This window comes from Eptesicus fuscus, chromosome 5, assembly GCF_027574615.1.
Source record: "Eptesicus fuscus isolate TK198812 chromosome 5, DD_ASM_mEF_20220401, whole genome shotgun sequence".
Lineage (NCBI taxonomy): Eukaryota > Metazoa > Chordata > Mammalia > Chiroptera > Vespertilionidae > Eptesicus > Eptesicus fuscus.
The window spans coordinates 44,253,344-44,271,987 of NC_072477.1; the positions used below are offsets into that span (position 1 = coordinate 44,253,344).

General features: G+C 42.6%; 1 protein-coding gene across 2 annotated transcripts in view; it reads right to left on the reverse strand.

Annotated features, from left to right (window-relative positions):
- DIS3L (DIS3 like exosome 3'-5' exoribonuclease) overlaps positions 1–17,475 on the reverse strand; it is a 32,514-nt gene extending 15,039 nt beyond the window's left edge. For both annotated transcript variants that reach the window (XM_028141885.2, XM_008139106.3), the window contains exons 1-6: positions 17,304–17,475; positions 15,798–15,951; positions 7,417–7,545; positions 6,029–6,164; positions 1,766–1,942; positions 649–727 (exon numbers count right to left, since the gene is read on the reverse strand). In XM_028141885.2, the coding sequence (XP_027997686.2) occupies positions 649–727; positions 1,766–1,942; positions 6,029–6,164; positions 7,417–7,545; positions 15,798–15,951; positions 17,304–17,442 (814 nt within the window). In that variant the 5' untranslated portion in view covers positions 17,443–17,475. The remainder of the gene's footprint in view (positions 1–648; positions 728–1,765; positions 1,943–6,028; positions 6,165–7,416; positions 7,546–15,797; positions 15,952–17,303) is intronic.
- Positions 17,476–18,644: the final 1,169 nt, after the last annotated feature.

Genomic DNA, 18,644 nt, shown 5'->3' on the forward strand with positions numbered 1-18,644 from the left:
TGACGGGGGATTCTGACGAGCAGAAGCCCCGAGAAAGCCACTGCGACTCATTCTCCTTCAGCCCAGCCATGCTCCCTGACTGTCAGCGTTCTCTTCACCTTGTCATTGGAGAAGTAGGAAGTATACTCCATCATTCAACTTATTTACATATTTTCTTCATTTTATACTTTTTTAGTGATTCCAATGAGGTAATATAGCACAAGGATGCAGTTCAGGGCAATGTCTTAAAATCATGGTCAGACTGTCTGAGTGGCAGTCTCAGCCCCCCACTCAGCAAGTGGTGATCTTGGGCAAGTTACTGTGCTTCGCTGGAATTTAGTTCCTCACGTGTAGCCTTGTGTATCCTCATGTATAAAAGGTGGAAAACAATAATACCTACGTTAAGTGTTCAGAAAAGTACCTAGTATACAGTAACCACTCAATAAAATATTAGCTATTACAATTTTTAAAGTTTCTGACAATAAATTCAGAAATCATCAACAAAAAGTTAGAGAAGAAAAAAAATCAACTCATGATCCCACATGCCCAGTGTACATGGGGAGATCTGACATGGCGTATACGATGTGACCATTTCAACTTTTCTTTCTTCATTGGGTAATATCAGAATGAAAAGCTAGCATGGAGATTTATGTAAGGTTTATACTGAACCTGAATCTTTACTGCTGGCTCCTTGAAGTCGCACAAAAGCTTCTATTTGTGCTCTGTGTTTGTTGACGTTCAGAATTCCCTGAAATCATAATAAAAATCAATGTGGAAATTTTTTCCTTCCTGCTTTATCTCCAAAAGATAAAAACTTAAATTAAAAAAAAAAAACTATATAAAAATATCCCCATAATATTCTTATAAGGTCTGTGATCCCTTTGTTTAGGACTAATATTCATCACCTAAGGTTTCTTTTCTCCAGGGAATACACCATCATTTTGAACTATTCTTAGCTATACCAAGTGCTGAAAGTGCCAAGATCTATCTTACCTAAGTGATGAGTGGTCTTTAAAAACCTTCTTTCTCAAAGTGCCTTCCTAAGAATGTTGTGAAATTTACTCTCAAGTTGGAAGAATTAGCCCTTCTAGGTATATTAATTTAAAATACCAACACTTAAGGGAAGGACTTCAGTGTTGTATTCTCAAATTTCTGCCTGCATAAAAGTAATCTGAGTAGCTTGTTAAAAATGTAAAATCCAAGACAGAACAATTCTGTATCTTGATTGTGGAGGTACATACACAAATCTAACCATAAAACTGCATAGAAACACACACACACACACACACACACACACACACACACACACACACAAGTACATGCAAAACTTAAAATCTGAATAATTTTATCTGCTTTATTCTCAAGCCCCTGACAGCATACGGGTTCTGGGTTCTGGGGGGTCATAAAGGGCCCTTGAAAGGGGTAAAAAAATGACAAAGGAGTGAATAAGCCAAATTTCACAAATTTTACAATTCTGCCAAACCTCCAGACCTTGATTCAAAAATACATTCTCTTTCCCAGTGAGAAGAAGGCATTTACAAGGTTACTCGTGTGATGCTCAATATGTAACCCAATTAAGAACATTATAGAGCAGTTCCAACCAGACAGCCGTGTCTACAGGAAGAATGACTCCCAAAGCACCTTAAACATCGCTGGTCTAGGCTTGCTCATAACCACCCATCTTGTTTACAGCCTTTGAAATTAGACACCCGTGACAGGAGACCAGGAAAGAAGAGAAGAAAACATACCGGCCGGTCCTGATGCGCACTCTTCATTACCACCTCACCTGGATATAGCGTCCAGACTTAATGCCAGCTTCTAACACTTCCAGGGGAAGATGTTCAGGGTACTCCTTCCTGTGGCTCTCCTGACTCTCATTCTCTCTTTCCCGCCGAGACTGAAGGATAGAGTCACAAAGCTCGTGGGCAGCTTTTAAATCAGGCCAAAAATTGTCCAGGTAATTCTGCATTCAATGTAGGTACAAGAGAAACATGGTCAGAAGAGTAATTCTTCATTATAGTAGTACTAGAGGCCTGGTGCACGAAATTCGTGCGTGGGTACGGTCCCTAGGCCTGGCCTGTGACCGGGGCCATCTTCCCCAGCTGCCTGCAGCTGGCCCTGCCCCCCGCTGCCACCCACCCCTGGTTCCCTGTTCACCTTCGGGCTATTGGAGCCTGCCGGCCTGGGAAAGGGACTGAGAGGTGGCCAGTGCGCCTCATAGTGACTGGTCGAGCAGTCGTTCTGGTTGTTCCGCCATTAGGGTCAATTTGCATATTACCCTTTTATTATATAGGATTATAAAACAATCTCAAACAGGAATGGCCAGCATGCAGTTTTGAAGATGTGTCAAATGAGCATTACCTTCCTAAACCTCGTGCTACCATCTCATTAACCCCGGAAGCCTTGCCAATGAACCCTAGGGAGGCTGTTCCTCCATGGAACCCTTCCACCTCCCTGATTACTCTGAACTTTCAAATCTCCTTCCCTCTCTCTCCACACACAGGCATAGACACACAGTCTGCCTGTCATGTCATTGCTGCAGATAATGGCCTATAATGAATGGACAGAAAAAGCTCCTATCTTTTTTTTTTAATACCCTGAAATGTTTGAAATTTATAAGAAGCTTAAGTATATAAAAATGGCAAGAAGTAAAGTGTATAAGAAAATGTCTCCCTTCCCTCAATCCACTGGCAATGTCAAATGAGCAGAGAGCGGGGAAAGTCAAGCGAGCAAAGTGTGCTTTGGTGTTAGGCTTCCCCCCACTTCATCAGCTCCCAGAAGACCGGGCCTTCTTCTGTGACTATCCACAGATGTAGTAACACTCCTCATGTAAGTGACACTCGAAGCTGTTATTAGTGTGATGACCTGGTCTGAAACATAACTTTGAAACAAGTGGCCAGAGTCCCCGTCAATATAACCGAATACCATTGAACATCTTGGCATAGTTCTTTCAGAAAGGCCCTGGACAAAACCCCAAGGTGATCACCCACAAGGGGATGGAGTGGTGGGTGAGGCTGGCTGTGTTACTTCTACTCTGTGTGTCCAGGGAACACTCCCTCAAATGGATGACTCTCACTAAACAAAATCAAATTTAGATATGATTTTTTAACTCAACTTTAAAAATACACATATTTTTATTGATTTCAGAGAGGAAGGGAGAGGGAGAGAAAGATAGAAACGTCAATGAAGAGAGAGAATCATTTATCGGCTGCCTCTTGCACGCCCCACACTGGGGATTGATCCAGCAATCCGGGCATGTGCCCCGACTTGGAATCAAATCTCTTGGATTATAGGGTAATGCTCAACCACTGAGCAACACCGGCTGGGCATTAATTCAACTTTAGTCTGAGGTAGGATCTAGCATTCTCTTTCTGTACTTAAAAAGAAAATAAATTATCCTTGTTAACTCTAGCTTTTCTCCCACTAATTTTAGGGTCCTGTTAAAACTGCTTCCTTTCTTTCCCTAGTCCTCCCAGAAGTTCTGTCTGTGTTAACATTGGTACCCCAATTCTATGGACACTTGTCACTTATCAGCACCAAGAATTAGTCTCTGCTCAAAAAAGCAACTGTTGCACACCATGAGTATGAGCCTCAGACACCAAAGCTGGGTTTGATTCTTTCTAAGGAGAATAGGAAATATTTACTTAGGATTAGTGGCAGTTACCCTTGTGGTGCAGCTGGTTAAGTTGGAAAACATAATTCAGAAAATTGTGTGAGGGGGGTCAGGAAAGACACCAGAAGTTACAGGAGCCTTGGTAAAAGTTGTCTGCTTAGGTGTGTGTGTATGTTTAAATGTATGCATTTTTATTTATCAAATAACTTCAGTAAATGGCACTATAAAGTGAACTGTTAAAATTACAAGGCATTTAAAACAAGAGTGTGAATAGTATGAAACAAAATGGGCAACTCAGTGAGAAGTGAATATGCAGTGGTGCGTTTTAGTGCTAATTGAAAATAAGGCTTAAGTGATAGCTGTTGCATAAGCCACAGTACAACTTTACATGTTCATTGACAAGGCAAATTTATAGCTAAAACATCAGAGGAAAAGTATTGATAAAAAAGTCTGCCTGGCCAGTGTGGCGCAGTGGTTGAGTGTCAACGTATGAATCAGGAGGACTTGGTTGACTCCTGGTCAGGGCACATGCCTGGGTGCCCGGGTTGTGGGCTTGATCCCCAGTAGGGGGCATTCAGAAGGCATCCCATTGGTAATTCTCTCTCATCATTGATGCTTCTGTCTTTCTCTCCCTCTCCCTTCCTCTCTGAAATCAATAAAAATATATTTTAAAAAAAGTTTTACTCCTAAATTGCAAAAAACCCCCACACATAAATCTAAGCTAAATTGCAACTAACTACATTAAATGATTAGAAGTGATTTAAAAAAGCACCAGGCTTTACACAAAAGAAATGAATAAGATAAAATAAATTCATCCAAAGGTCTCTAATTCAGCAGATACTAATAAATTATGTAAATCAAGAAATTTATTTTGCAGAAAATTTTCCAGTACTTTTATCCAAGGTTTGAATTTATAAAGAGAAGGCATAAAAGTTACCAAGATTAACTTTTACTACTATAAACCACCAATTCCAGAGGCTTTATTGCCTTTGCTCTTCCCCATCTAACTTCAAGTCCCCACAGAAAATTCTAGGCTTCCTTCCCATCTGATCTTCACAGGATCTCCTTTCTCCTGTTATCATTCACTTCTATGAAGCCCTCGGTCACAGAGGAGTTTGCTTTGGAAATGCTATACAAAATAAAACTGTACTATACCACTAAACTACAAAGAAAAGTAATTTTCACAAAAAGTAGAAAAATGTAATTTTAGTCAACTGTCCTCTGCAGGAACAAGACATGATGTATTGCAACAGAAAAAATAAGTGACACTGCCATTAATATCCAGTGCCCTGGAATTCGCTGGCACGCCAGAACACTTTTTATAGTGGGGCCAAGAGAATTCTATTGGCAAATCTTTAGCAATACATGCACCTTGGAACACTTATAGAATCTACAATTCAAAACCCAACTAGACTTTCTGTAAACTGACAGGGGTAATGGAGGGCCTCATTCTAGTCTCTGAGTCAAAAAAAGATATCAACCATTGGAACTTGATTGACCAACTGGGCAGACAGAAGAGACCAGTAATCGATAGATTAATACTCATCCTACTGTCCCAAAAGGTACCTACGAAATAGGAGAACTGTGTTGCTAAAACGGCCCAAGAACCTGTCACAGAAAATGCTGCTCCTTCCTAACTGTGATCTGTACACCTAACTGACCCAACAGCCCTCACATAAACGATATCATGTCTCACCCTTTCCTTTATTCTCTCAACCCCCATGCATATTCATAAGTGGGGAAGAGTGAAGAAACAAGACTGGCCTTTAAAACTGTGTTTTATGTGTATTCAGAGGAATTATTTGGGAGGCAGAAAAGCATGATAGTTAAGAGCTTTGGAATAAAGACTGCCTGGGTTCTAGTCCCAGTTCTACCACTTTCTACCCATATGACCTTGGGCAAGTTGCTTAGCCTTTCTGTGCTTTAGTTTTCTTCCTCACCAATAAAATGGGGATGATAACGCATGCCTCACAGGATTGTTGCCAGAATTAAATGAAATAATACACTTAGAACAGTGTCTGGCATAGATATGTCGGCTATTGCTAGTAGGTAGAATTAGGTAAAATCGCCATTTTGTAGATCAAAAACAACAGAACAGTGGCAATTTTATAAGATTCAACCTATCATCATCATCATCATCATCATCACTAATCTTGTTATTGCTGAAACTACAAACATGAGTTTCTGTCAACAGGGGCTTGTTGGACTGAGGTCTCGGATGCTCTAGGCCTTACAGTCAGTCACAGGTAGTTTGCCCAGATTTGCAAAAGTCAAGATTAATTAGCTGGGAAGTAATGAAGAAAGACATGGAACTTCTTCAAGTCTTCATTCTTTATTTTCCCTTTTCTATATTGCCAAAGGGATCTAGAGCCCTCTGGGAACTACTTAGGAAATGAACACACACACACACACACACACACACACAGCTGGAAATACCTTGAAAGAAATCACAAACACTCCTTCTGTTTCACTTCCATACTGCGGAACTGCCTCTTCATCTTCTGTCACCATAATGATGGGCATCCTGTCCTGGCAGTGGTGATAGTACCAAACGGCTGCATTGTATATGCTCCTAGAAAAGCAAAGGGCACGTGAGCCCTCAAGGCAGACAAACACAAGCTCTTATTCAGAATTTTATATCTTACTTTCGATCTGCAATCCTTTGGTTTATACAGCGAGCTATTCACTCAACAAATACTTCCTGACACCATTATAAACACCCCCGGGTTGGGTACTCTGGGGGATACAAAGATGAATCAAAAAGTGCTTGACATCTCTTCTTCCCCACGACATCCACCCACCACCGCAATCCCTTTCATTGCTCGATGTGGCCTAAAAACGATGAGGTTCTGCCACCTGCCATCGCTTTTTGATGAGAGGGTGAGTGACACAGCACCACATGGATGACAAGCTATGTGAGGCTTAAAAGATAAAGAAACAAGCCCTGGCTGGGTGGCTCAGTTGCTTGGAGCGTCCTCCCATACACCAAAAGGTTGCGGGTTTGATTCCGGATCAGGGCACATACCTAGGGTGCAGGTTCGATTTGGGTCAGGGCACATATGGGCGGCAACTGATGGATATTTCTCTCTCCCCCTTCCCTTCTCTCTAAAAATAAATGAAAAAGCACATCCTAGAAAGCTAAAGGGGGCACTAACTCAAAGCCCTAGCCTCCGACTGAGGTAACTTGTGAGGCACACGCTACTCAGCTTCTCAGAGGATCCCAGCAGGACGGAGCCTCGGTTTCCCACGGCATTAACACATCCTTTCCTGCGTTCCCTCCTTCTCTGTCTCACTCTCCCCACTTCCTCAGTCCTGCTTATGGGAATTGCCTCAGAAGTAAACAACTCACACCAAGTCCTTGCTTCAGGCTCTGCTTTTAGGTGGATCTAAACTATGACACGGCTCTTCCTAAAACAGATCTACTAGAATTAACCTACCAGTTTCAGCTTAATAAGACTGGTTGGGATAATAGAGCTATAACAAAAAACTGAGATCTTAGCTCCAGAGTAGGACTTCCCATCCTCGCACACACAAGCATTAAAGTGATGACGTTTGGATCACTGGAATGACCCTGCTAGCTATTAGGGTCTGGGGCAAACTTACTCTAGGTATAACCTCCCTAATTATAATTTCGAAAATAAATCAATTATGCATTCAATTGACATATCTAAAATGTTGACATAGTAAGCGTTTCAGCATTAATCATGGTTCCAGAATAATTTTGTTGAGTTTAGCGTACCACTTAGATTCATTCCCAAATAGCCAATGATAAAGAAATTACAGAAGATGATCCTATGAACACGCACAGCAATTCAGTGCCATACCTGGTCTGCCACTTTTCCATGGATTCTCCTCTTTCCCGAGGGAGATAGCAGGATTGCTGGAATTCATTAGCAAAGAGAATGCAATCATGACGCGCATCCTTCAGGAGGTTTCGCAATTTATTATACTGTCTGTGACACAGAGGAGAAAATAAATCTAACGTAGCAGGTACTCATCTACTGCCAGCTCTTGCTAAGGATCAAAGAAGATGAGGCAGTTTAGAGAAAAAGATTGATCATTTAAAACCCGAGAACCATTTATTTAATATTGGCCTTAGTGTGCGCAGTATCATTGGGCTGCTCTTTCTCAATTTTGTCTGCTGGAATGTGCCTGGGCAGGGCCTCATTAATTAGTTTGTGGATCAATCCCACCCCTCTATACCTCTGCCTCCTTCTGGGACTTCGGGCCATTTATTATGTAATTATATGACGCTGCCCCACAGAGCCCCCACTTCAAAGGCTCACAGAGGACACAGCGGCAAGCAGACTTCAGCACTTTACTTTTGTACCTCACTTTGTTCTCTAAATGGCATTAGTACCTTTTGCTTTTTGCTGGCAGCCCCAGAAAACTAAGTATGGGGATTTATCTGTAAATTTTATTTATGCAGCCACGTCATTTACATGAGTGAAGCCGCCGGCTTCATCTGTCAGAGAACTAACAGAGTTTTAAGGTTTCCCATCAGGAGACCCTTCCAATGTTAGTCAAAGTCACAAATCAAATATGAAGTCTTATATGGGTCCATTTCTGAGAAGGTGCTTTTCAATAGTCTGGGTAATATGGACTACAGAATATTTAGTTATTTCATAGGAAGAAATAACTGTTTATTTAAAAAGAGATTGACATTAAACCAGATATTAAATTAATATATGAATTATCCAAGGTAGATGACTTATTATTACTTAATATAATAAAATCTGTGCCCTTCCATTCCCACCACCAGGCTGCCACTGTGGATTTTTAAGAAATCAGTCTTTTCACGAAAGCAAAGGCAGAACTCTCCAAATAAATGCTAACCACCATTGTCTGTGTGGCCTCAACATTTCATTAGAAAACAAGAAACACTGATTTTCTTTTCTTAGTAATTCTATAATTGAGCCAACATAAAAAGAATCATCAAGTAATACAACTTAAAAAATTCCCTAATAAACAAAGGGATTCATTTTCATTTCTGTGGAAGGCAGCTTTCTTTAACAGATCCCACTGTGCAGAAAAAGCTGCCCCACCCCAAAATGCCTAGAACCCATTAAGTCGGTAATTTTCCCACACTCACAGATACACTGAAATCATTTTTAAAGCCTCTTAGATTATGCACAGAGGAGTCTACACCACCTGTCAACAGTGATCATCCCTGCAGACTGGCGAGGCAAAGACTTTTACTTCCTGCTTTACACGTTTCTGTCACGCACGAATTTTTCCAAATCAGCATTTATTTGTTAAGCAATAAGAAATATTTTAGAAGAGGCTTCATAAACATCTACAATTTATGATTTCAGAGGAAACACCAAACGCATATTGCCCATTTTCCTGATCATATCCTCCACAGTTTCTGTTCCCTTTATCTACCATCACATTTTAGACACCCCCAATAAGGCACCTGAACTTAGTGTAATTATTTGTTTACAAATCATCTCCCTGATTCAATACCCTTCATCCGCACATTTCTGCTGCACTCTCCTATGTGCCAGGTCTTTTGCTCCACGGCATGCCCGCAGGGGCCGCCACCCAGACATCTCACTGCTGTCCTTTGTCTGAAGCGGTCCTGCTCCTGGTGAACACAACAGAACCACCCCTTCCTCAAAAAAAAAATAAATGAAATAAAATAAAATAAAAATAAAAACGAGAACTATCCTTTGGTAGCAATCCCACTTCTGGGTAGAGACCCCAAAGAACTGAAAGCAGGGTCTCAGAAAGATATTAGTACACTCCTGTTCAGAGCAGCATTATTCACAACAGCCAAAAAGTGGAAGCAACCTAAGTGTCCATTGACAGGTAAATGGAAAAACCAGAATGTGGTAAATACATGTACCATGGGATATCATTCAACCTTAAAAAGGAAGTTCTGATACATGGTATAACATGGCTCAAGCTTGAAGACATGATGCTGAGTGAAATAAGCCTGGCACAAAAGTGCTGTATGAGTCCGCTTATATGAATTTCCTTGAGTAGTCAACTTACAGACAGGAAGTAGAATGGTGGTTGCCAGGGGATGGGGAAGGGAGGAGTGGGAAGCTAGTGTTTAATGGGGGTAGAGTTTCAGTCTGGGAAGATGAAAGAAGTTCTGGAGATTGGCTGTAGAACAGGAATGCACTCAATGTCACGGAACTGTACACTTTTAAATGGCAAATGTTATGTTATATATATTTTACCACAATTTTAAAAAATAGCTATACTAATTGGTAAGACAAAATAAAACAAAAAACAGAACCACCCATTCTAGTGGGATAAGTGTCATGAAAGGAAAAGTTCGGGGTGTGACAAGAACATGAGAGGGACGGGGAAGGCATCTGGGAGGAGGCAACACTTGAGTCCTGAAGGATGAATGAAAGTTAGCTAGACAAAGGGCCCAAGGGAGGAGAGAGGGTACCGATGTTCAAGACAGCAGACAGTCTGGTTCATCTTTGTATCTGCAGTGCTTAATCCAAAATAGGTGCTCAATAAACGTTTCCCAAATGAATCCATGAACTCACAACTCTTTGTGACAACAGTGATCCAAATACAAGATAGTCCTCAGAAGAAACTGACCTTTTCAGAACCCAGTTACTCTTTGCTAGGCTTCCTAGCAACACAGCACTTGTTATGCCACTGCATTTTTGATTCAGGTATTCTCAAATCCTGTCCTTCCCAAATAATGATGTTCTACAAGCCAGATCCAGGGGGTTTAGCACCAAAAGAGAAGAATGATAATTCTTCTAATGTTTAGAAAATTATATAACTTAAAAAAGAATTTTCTCAATTTTAAGTTTCATCCCTTATATTTTCCTTAGATTTTTAGTGTGCTTCCATTTGTCAACTACCTATCAGCTGGATAAAACAAATAAACAAATGGCATAAGAATATTAATGGGGAAAGCAGGAAAGAAACGGGGAATCACTCTGAGAGTGACATTTGGATTTTCTTGTAGGCATGGGGGCTGATGGTTATAATTTAATAGTGCACACATACAATACAGTCATATTTTTTGCTAGTCAGGGTTGGCGGTGCATATTATAGAACTGAGAAACTTGCATGGAACCAGCAAAGAACATCCATAGTGCCTTGAACAAGTTTGGCCTGAATAATCGGAGAATAATAAGTTTTAGATAGTGAAGTACAATTAAATTATCTTAAGTTTTAAAAATTCCAGTCTTACAGAAAACCCCTCGTTTCCCTGGACTGGCTTCAGTGTTTTCCAAATCTCTATTATCAAAAACATTGCCAACAATTTCTTAGGGGGACAGCTGAACTTACCTTCTTTAAATTGATTTTTTTTACTGTTTTTATCCAAGGTGATCTTACAGATGCAACATCCCTTCAGCCCATCCCCCTGCTGACTATACTCTCTGGGGATTAGAAGTGGGTGTCCCACAAACAGTGGGGAAGTGAGTTCTGCCTTCAGCATTGCGTTTCTTCAGCCAGTTTCCCCAGAACCTTGGTAGGGTCTAGTAGACTTACTTTCAAAGGTCCTTGAGTTTTCTACAAGAATTTTAAGTTTATGTTTCCATTTATATTAGGTGATTCTCTTAAAACGTTTCTAACAGAGCATCTTTGGGACCAGCTGAATCACTGCCTTCTAACTGCGGTACCCTTTGCTGTCGGTCAGTGCCTGCCCTCCTGGGAGCCTCAGACACTTCAAACTCAAGACCTTTCTCTGCCCCTCCCCCTTAGACCTCCTTGGGTGCATCCTCTCTCCATCCACTTACATAAGCCAGAAACCGTAGTGTTATCCTTGACACCACCTTCTTCCTCACCTCACTTATCTAAATCCATACTAAGTTCTATAGATTTTTTAAAAAAGTAACAGCTTTATTGAGATATAATTCACATACCATAAAATTCACCCTTTAAAATGAACATTTCAATGGTTTTTAATATAGTCACTGAGTTATGTAACCATGGCCACGATCTAATTCCAGAACATTTCATCACCTTCAAAAGAAAAATACCCATTAAGCAGTCATTCTCCATTTCCCCTGACCCACAGCCCCTGGCAACTTAACTAATCTACTTTCTGTTTCTTGGATTTACCTATTCTGACATTTCATATACGTGGAATCATACACTATATAATTTTTCTGTGTGGTTAGTTTCTTTCACTTAGAATATTTTCACGGTTCATCTAGTTGTGGCATGTATCAGTTCTTCATCTCTTTTTATGGCTGAATAATATTTCTTTGCATGAATAAACCACATTTTATGTAACCATTCATCAATGGATAGACATTTGGGTTGTTTCCATGTTTTTGGCTAATATAAATAGAGCTGCTATGAACATTCATGTACAAGTTTTCGTGCGGACATGTTTTCAATTCTCTTGGTCACATACTTAGGAAGTTCTATACATTTTACCTACTAAATAGCTATTTGAAGTGTCTTATTTCTCTCCATCTCTAAGCTACCAACATCTCTCGTCTGAACTAAAGCAATAGCCTCCTGTCTTCTGCCTGCCTTTTCTCCACTGGCCCAGTAATGTTTTCAAAACAGCAATCCAATGATGTCATTTCACCCTGCTTAAGGCCCTTCACGGACATCCCTGAGGCCCCCGAGATCTACCACCCAACCCAGGGCCTTCTTCATGTTCCTTGAGCAGCATTCCCTTCCCTGGGACCTTGCACAGCAGTTTCCTCACCTGGGAAGCTTTCCTCTGGTTTACACCTACTCCTCCCTCGGAGCTCAGAATAGGCACCACCCTCAGGAAAGCCCTTCCCGTCTCCCTGATGACTTCGGGCTCTCCTGGAGCCCTGTGCCTGTCCTTCAGTGCCCTTGTCACAGCTGCAGTTCTCCACCTGTTCCTGTGGTTACCTGATACTGCCTGTTTCCCCTCAAGACCATATCCGCTTTTGCTCACTACTGTATCCTCAGTGCTGGCACAGTTTCTGGAACCTATAGTCTTTCAATAAAGATTTGTTGGATAAAAAAACAAACACCTGTGAATGAATGTGGTCAACAAGATAGCCTTACAGAGTTATCAAGAAACCTCTCACTAAATAATCATCTGAGGATTGTTAGATGGCAGAATGTGTGATTACCCTGAACAATCAAAACCATTATTTTTCATACTGTTTTGTACAATATACTAACGAGAACAGGCCATTTTTCTGCATCAATATTATTTAAATAAAAAAACCCCAAAGTCATATTAAATACAGGAGCAGATTAGAGCTATGTCTCTCTCCGACTCTGGTAATTTCACTTCAGTAAAATAATGTCATCTGTCACATTAAATTAATGTTCGTTTGCAGTTTTCTGATTTTAGTTTTGTTTATTGAATTTGAAGGTTTGATTTTTTGTTTTGTTTTATTAATCCTCGCCCTAGTATATTTTTCCATTGATTTTTAGGGAGAGTGGAAGAGAAAAAGGAAGACAGAGAGAAACATCAATGTCAGAGAAACACATCAATTGGTTGCCTCCTGCATGAGCTGACCACGGAGGGCCTGAGCCAGGGAGGCACCTGCAACCAAGGTATGTGCTCTAGACCGGAATCGAACCCAGGACCCTTTGGTCCGCAGGCTGATGCTCTATCCACTGAGCAAAACTGGCTAGGGCTCTATTTGGTCTTAGTGTTGTATTAAGTACTTAAGCATGAGGACTTACACCTAGATTTATGTTTAAACCTATTTAAATAATAATACAACAACATAATTTAAATTAATACTGTGTGTCCATGAGAAATGTTTTCTTTTAGAAACAAAATCAGTGACATTACTCACGTTGAGTAATACTGATGTATTGAATGGGGATAGATCATGTTGGCCTCTTAGATCCTCTTCAACTGTAATAGTCTATGATCCCTATCTTATGTTATATATCGAGGAACTGAGGCATGAACTATTGAGACTCTGAAGCTATACAGAAGAAATCAGAAAGGGGGTCAAAAGGAGAAAGCAAGGTATCCTTAAACTAGACACTAGACGAGAGCAGGGATTCTATTTTATTTTTTGTTAATCCTCACCCGAGGATATTGTCCATTGATTTTTTTTTTTTTTTTTTTATTAACAGAGTAGAAGGGAGGGGGAGAGACAGAGATAGAACACTTTGACTGGTTGCCTCCGGCATGCACCCCCATGGGGCCGGGGATCAAGTCTGCAACAGAGGTACCCAACCCAGGACTCTTCAGTCCGCAGGCTGATGCTCTAGCCACTGAGCCAAACCGGCTCTGGCCAGAGCAGATATTTTTAACTGACAAAGCTTTCCTGAGCAATACTGTTCCTAAAACCATGTAAAAAAATTATTTACTAGCATCTCAAAAATTTCCAAGGAAGAACTGAAAAAACAAAACGTTTCCCAACATTAAATGAAGCGAACACCGCAGAGCTTCTGCCAGGCCACATTTGGTTAAATATAAAAAGTAAAATGACTTACACTTTTGTACAATATACTAATGAGAGCAGGCCATTTTGAACACTTATGAACGCCAGGTTAGCAAAGCAAACTCCTGGATGTTATCTATTCCACAGCGATCATCGATTCTAAAGTTAGCTTTCCACATCTGACACTGTCTAGGGCTTAGGTCATCTTGGTCATTGAGCTATGTCAATCTGAATACACCAGCTGGCTGCTTAACAGATAAACAAAGCACCAAGTCCCAAACTTGCTGGTTCCTTTCCTGCCTCTTTTCTCTCGACATCAGTCATGTTCATTATCCCTCCTTTAAGACCAGTCTCTAACCTCTTCAGAGGACTTTGTAGCTTAATCCCCACACCCCAGAGATACTTCTGCACTTTGTACAGTCCACATTAAATTATCCCACGTGTCTAAGGTGTGTCATAATTACCTTCCTGTTTCTTGCTTCCGACTCCAACAAGACAATAGGCCTGTTGAGAAAGGAACTAAGACTTTGTACTACTCCAGAAGGCCTGAAAGTAGGGGCTCACAGAGTGCTTACCAAATGGGAAACCAGGGTGTTATCATATGGCCTACTTCATAACTCATCTTTTGTTTTCACATTGAGTATATTCATAGACATGGTAAAGCGATGGAAAACCAATAGTTTTTCATCAAGTTAACTTACTTTTGAAATGTTCAGGAGAAAAGACATTTAAATCCAAATTCTTTGTTTTTTAATGTCCCAGCAATTGGTTTTTAAAACAATCCTTAATATTAAAAATATTTTAGAAAACAGAAGCTGAAAAGGCTCTGCAGTGTGTTAGCAATCTGAATGATAACAACAAATTGATTTTAGTAGCAGAAATTGAAATACGACACCTGGAGCAGCATTTAAATCTGAATGTGTATAAACATCTATATCTTTCTGTCTGCACAAAATCAACTTCAAGCTCATTTAAAAATATTCTATCCGAAAAACCTGCACACAATCTACTTAATGCATGTTTTTTTGAACTGAGCATATAATAAGGACAACTTATCATTTTCATATACAAATAAACACAGTTCATCTTTTACGACTAAGATCTGAAGAAACTACAACATTTAAAAAAGAATAAATGCATAGTTTCTGCTTTTTAAATGACTTGGGGTGTGAGGAGTCTGGATATATAGTTTGTAATACTGTATGCTGTTTCCATACAGCATGAGTCTTCAAGTTCAAATCATAAATCTTTCCCCAATGTTAAATGAAACAAAACCAATTTTTGAGCATTTGTTTAAAAGGTACAAGGCAAGCATTTTAGACTGATTTCAATAAAAAATCCTTTGTTTAGCAAATACAATTACTATGGTTGGTAGTTATAACAGTAACCTAAAAATAAAACAAGTTATTTCTGATTTCATTGAATAAATCACTACAAATACGATTTGTATCTACCCTAAAGGAGTCTAAAATTTAAAAATAAAGTACTTTTCCCCAAGGGAATAAAAAGTAAGCATCTGAAACAATAGATCTATAAATAAGAAGATTAAATAATATGCATTATCAACAAGAAATAAGCAATAACTGCTATGAAATGTAAACCAAAAGCCAAGACTCTTAAATACCCACATACTGGGGACACTGCAGCTTATTGATCTACAGTCAGATCTTTTGGACAGATGTTGAAGCAGAAATATAAAATAATGTTATTGCATTCCTACCAGCAAAGGGAATACTAAATTAGTTCAAAAAATATTTTCTGACAAAATAATAAATGCATCCCCTCCCCCTACAACAAAGGATCTTTTCTAAAAAAGGTGTGTGTGTGTGTGGGGGGGGGAGCATCAACGCCATAAATAAATAATGCAAAACAGATACCTCCGGCCTCTTTGATGCTGCACAGCTTGACAAGCTGTTTGCATGAAAATAATCCCCTTTAATTCGGGAAACTCAAGGATCTCGAGGTAATCTTGAACAACTTTCCAATCTGGGATCATGTAATGAGTCACGTCACCAGACAAGAGTTTCCCATCTGAAACATAATTCAAAATGTCAGAGATTAGACAACACTTGCAAACCTGGTTTATTACTATTTCAATGTCACGGTGCCCTCCTGTGCAAAATAACTTCCAACCTTAACTACGCTGTGAAGTTTTTAAAGGACAAGACACATGTGCTTGGGTAGAGGCCCAACATCCAGGTAAGTTCGGCACCTGAAGCTGTGGCAAATAAAAGTTCAGTGTGGTTGACAGTGTCGCCAGTGGAGCAGGGGATAACTGATTTTTTATTTTTATTTTTTAAAGACGGGCACATCTTCAACACAACCTGAATATGTGTGTTAACTCGGGAGAACCTTCCATTTAAATGAGGCACTCTAAAAATGCACATGTTAGCCGCTTGTCTCTGTCCGGCAATTTCGAGTCGGTACCGTCTCAAGTTTGTGAACATGCGCAGAAGTCTCCAAGGTCCAGAAAAGAGGCTCAGGGCAAGCAAGGGCAGTGGCGGGGTTTCCACCCAGACCCTGTCAGGGAGCTGGTTAGCCAAGCAGTAACGGAGATGTTCACCTGAACCATCAATTCTTAATCAAGCGAAGGATTCCAAATATTCCTAGAAAAGGACCAGGACGTGCATCTCCCCCCAGAGGGAAGAGAACCAGTAGGTAACCTCCTGCGCTCCATGGGCCAGTGCGGGAAGGTCTAGTGCACTGCAGACCCAAATCCAGCTTCCCCCAGGGCCTTCCAGTACACGAGGGTGCACATCGTTCACAAGCCCTAGGAGGTGCAGAGGGCTCTCCCCTGGGTAAAAGCCCCAGGCGTCGGAGCGGGCGGGCCAGAGAGTTTGTAGGGAGCAAAGACAAAGAGCGGCAGCAGGCCCCGCGCCCAGGCCACCGGTTCGCGTCCCGCCAGTCGCTGCGGGCCCACAGCTCAGGGCTTCCCCCTTTCACCGCCTGCAGCCCTGGGGGCAGGCCGGGCGGGCTCCCGCGCTCCAGCCTCTCGGGAGCCCAGGCTTCTGGGCCCTTCCATTTCCGGGGCGCAGCACTCGGGGAGTCCTACGCGGAGAGCCCCACGAGCAGCGCGCCACGGCGTCTCTGCGGCTCGGGGGCCGCAGCTCCAAGCTCCCGACTTGCAGCCCGGACGGAGGGGAAGCCGGGGCGGTGGGGGGCCGGGGGCCTGGACTCGGCGCGTCCCCGGCCTCGCGCTCCGCCTCCGGCCGCGCCCTTCCGCCTCCCGGGACGCTCGACTCCCGCCTCGCCGCCCCCGCTCCCTCCCGGCCTCGGCTCCCCTCGCTCCCGCCCGGCCGCCCTAGTTCCCGTCCGGCCCGGGCTCCCCCTCCCCGGCCCCGCGCCCCCGCTCGCCCCGCCGCGCTCCTCCCGCCGGGCCTGACCGTTGCGGCAGGCGGCGGGCTGCGGGCACAGCGGGCTGTGGCAGGGCACGCTGGGCCGCAGGTAGTGCTCCCGCACGATGCGCAGCGTCCGGCCCTGGAAGGTCCTCAGGAGCAGCACCTTCTCCCGCTTCTGCAGCATGGCGGCGGCGCGGCCGCACGGCTCCGGGCCCGGCTGGGCCGCCCCGAGCAAAGCGGCGGCGCGGGCGGAGGCGAGGCCGCGGCTTCGGGCCCGCCCCCTCGGCCGGCGGCCTGGCCCGCGCGGGGCTCCGGCGGGCCCTGCCCTCCCGGCCGCCGCCCGAGCGGCCCTGGCCCCGGGGTGGAGGGTTGGGGGGTTCTCCTGGCCGGGCTACGCCTCCCCGCACCCCCGATCCCCCACCCCCCACCCCGGCCTCAGTTTCTCCCTCCCCTCATTGCCTGGGAGCAGGAAGGTGGCCGAGGGGGGCAAGCAAAGGACTTAGGGAAGATAATGTATGGAAGCTGGAAGGTGATACATGGAAGCTACCCTAAGGTCTTGTGAAGAAACATGTGGTACAACTACAAAGGATGATTATACTTTGTGTCTACCCCCAGGCCCAGGTGGGAATGAGCAGCCGTATTAATATGGGTAATTATTACTGTGTGCTCGCTGTCCCTGAAAGAGCTAAAAGAATCAGCAAATAAGCCAGGAACCCTGCCAGCCCCGTGTTTTTCTTCTCCCTTCAAAAAATTGTATTTATTTTTAATTTCATGTATTTTTAATCCATATAAAAATTGAAACAATGCAGAGGAAATGAAAACCAAGCCCGTCCCTTGAGGTGTAGACATGTCTCTTTAACCCCAACTCTGTAGCATTTGCAGCCTCTGGCAAAGGAAGTTTCCTTTACACTCGGTGGAGACTCACACAGTTTCTTCTGAGATCACACAGCCTTAGCTGGATAGAAGCCACTGTTCCTTCAAGCGCTTTAACAAAGACCTTTGAGCTGCACCAGAAGCATTACACACAATTGTCACATTTAATTTCCACAAGTCAGGGGAGTCCGGCATTATCATCCCCATTTCACAGGCGATGAAACAGGATTAGGGAGGTTAAGTGGCCAAAGTTTACCCAGTTATTAAGTGGAGGAATCAATATTCAAGCCAAAGCAGGCTCTTAACTAATTACTGTGCTATTCACAGATGAATAAAATATAGCTCTTGGATCTAAGGAGTTTATCGTCTGCTTATTGAGCTCTGGTTCAGGCAGCTCGACCAGCTGGCTGGGAACAGCGGGGTTTCTTGGTATGCTGAAGTAAGCAGAACGAGGGTGTCCTGTTGGATCGCTTACTTTTATTCTAGGGGGACATAGTAAAAAAGAGCCATAGT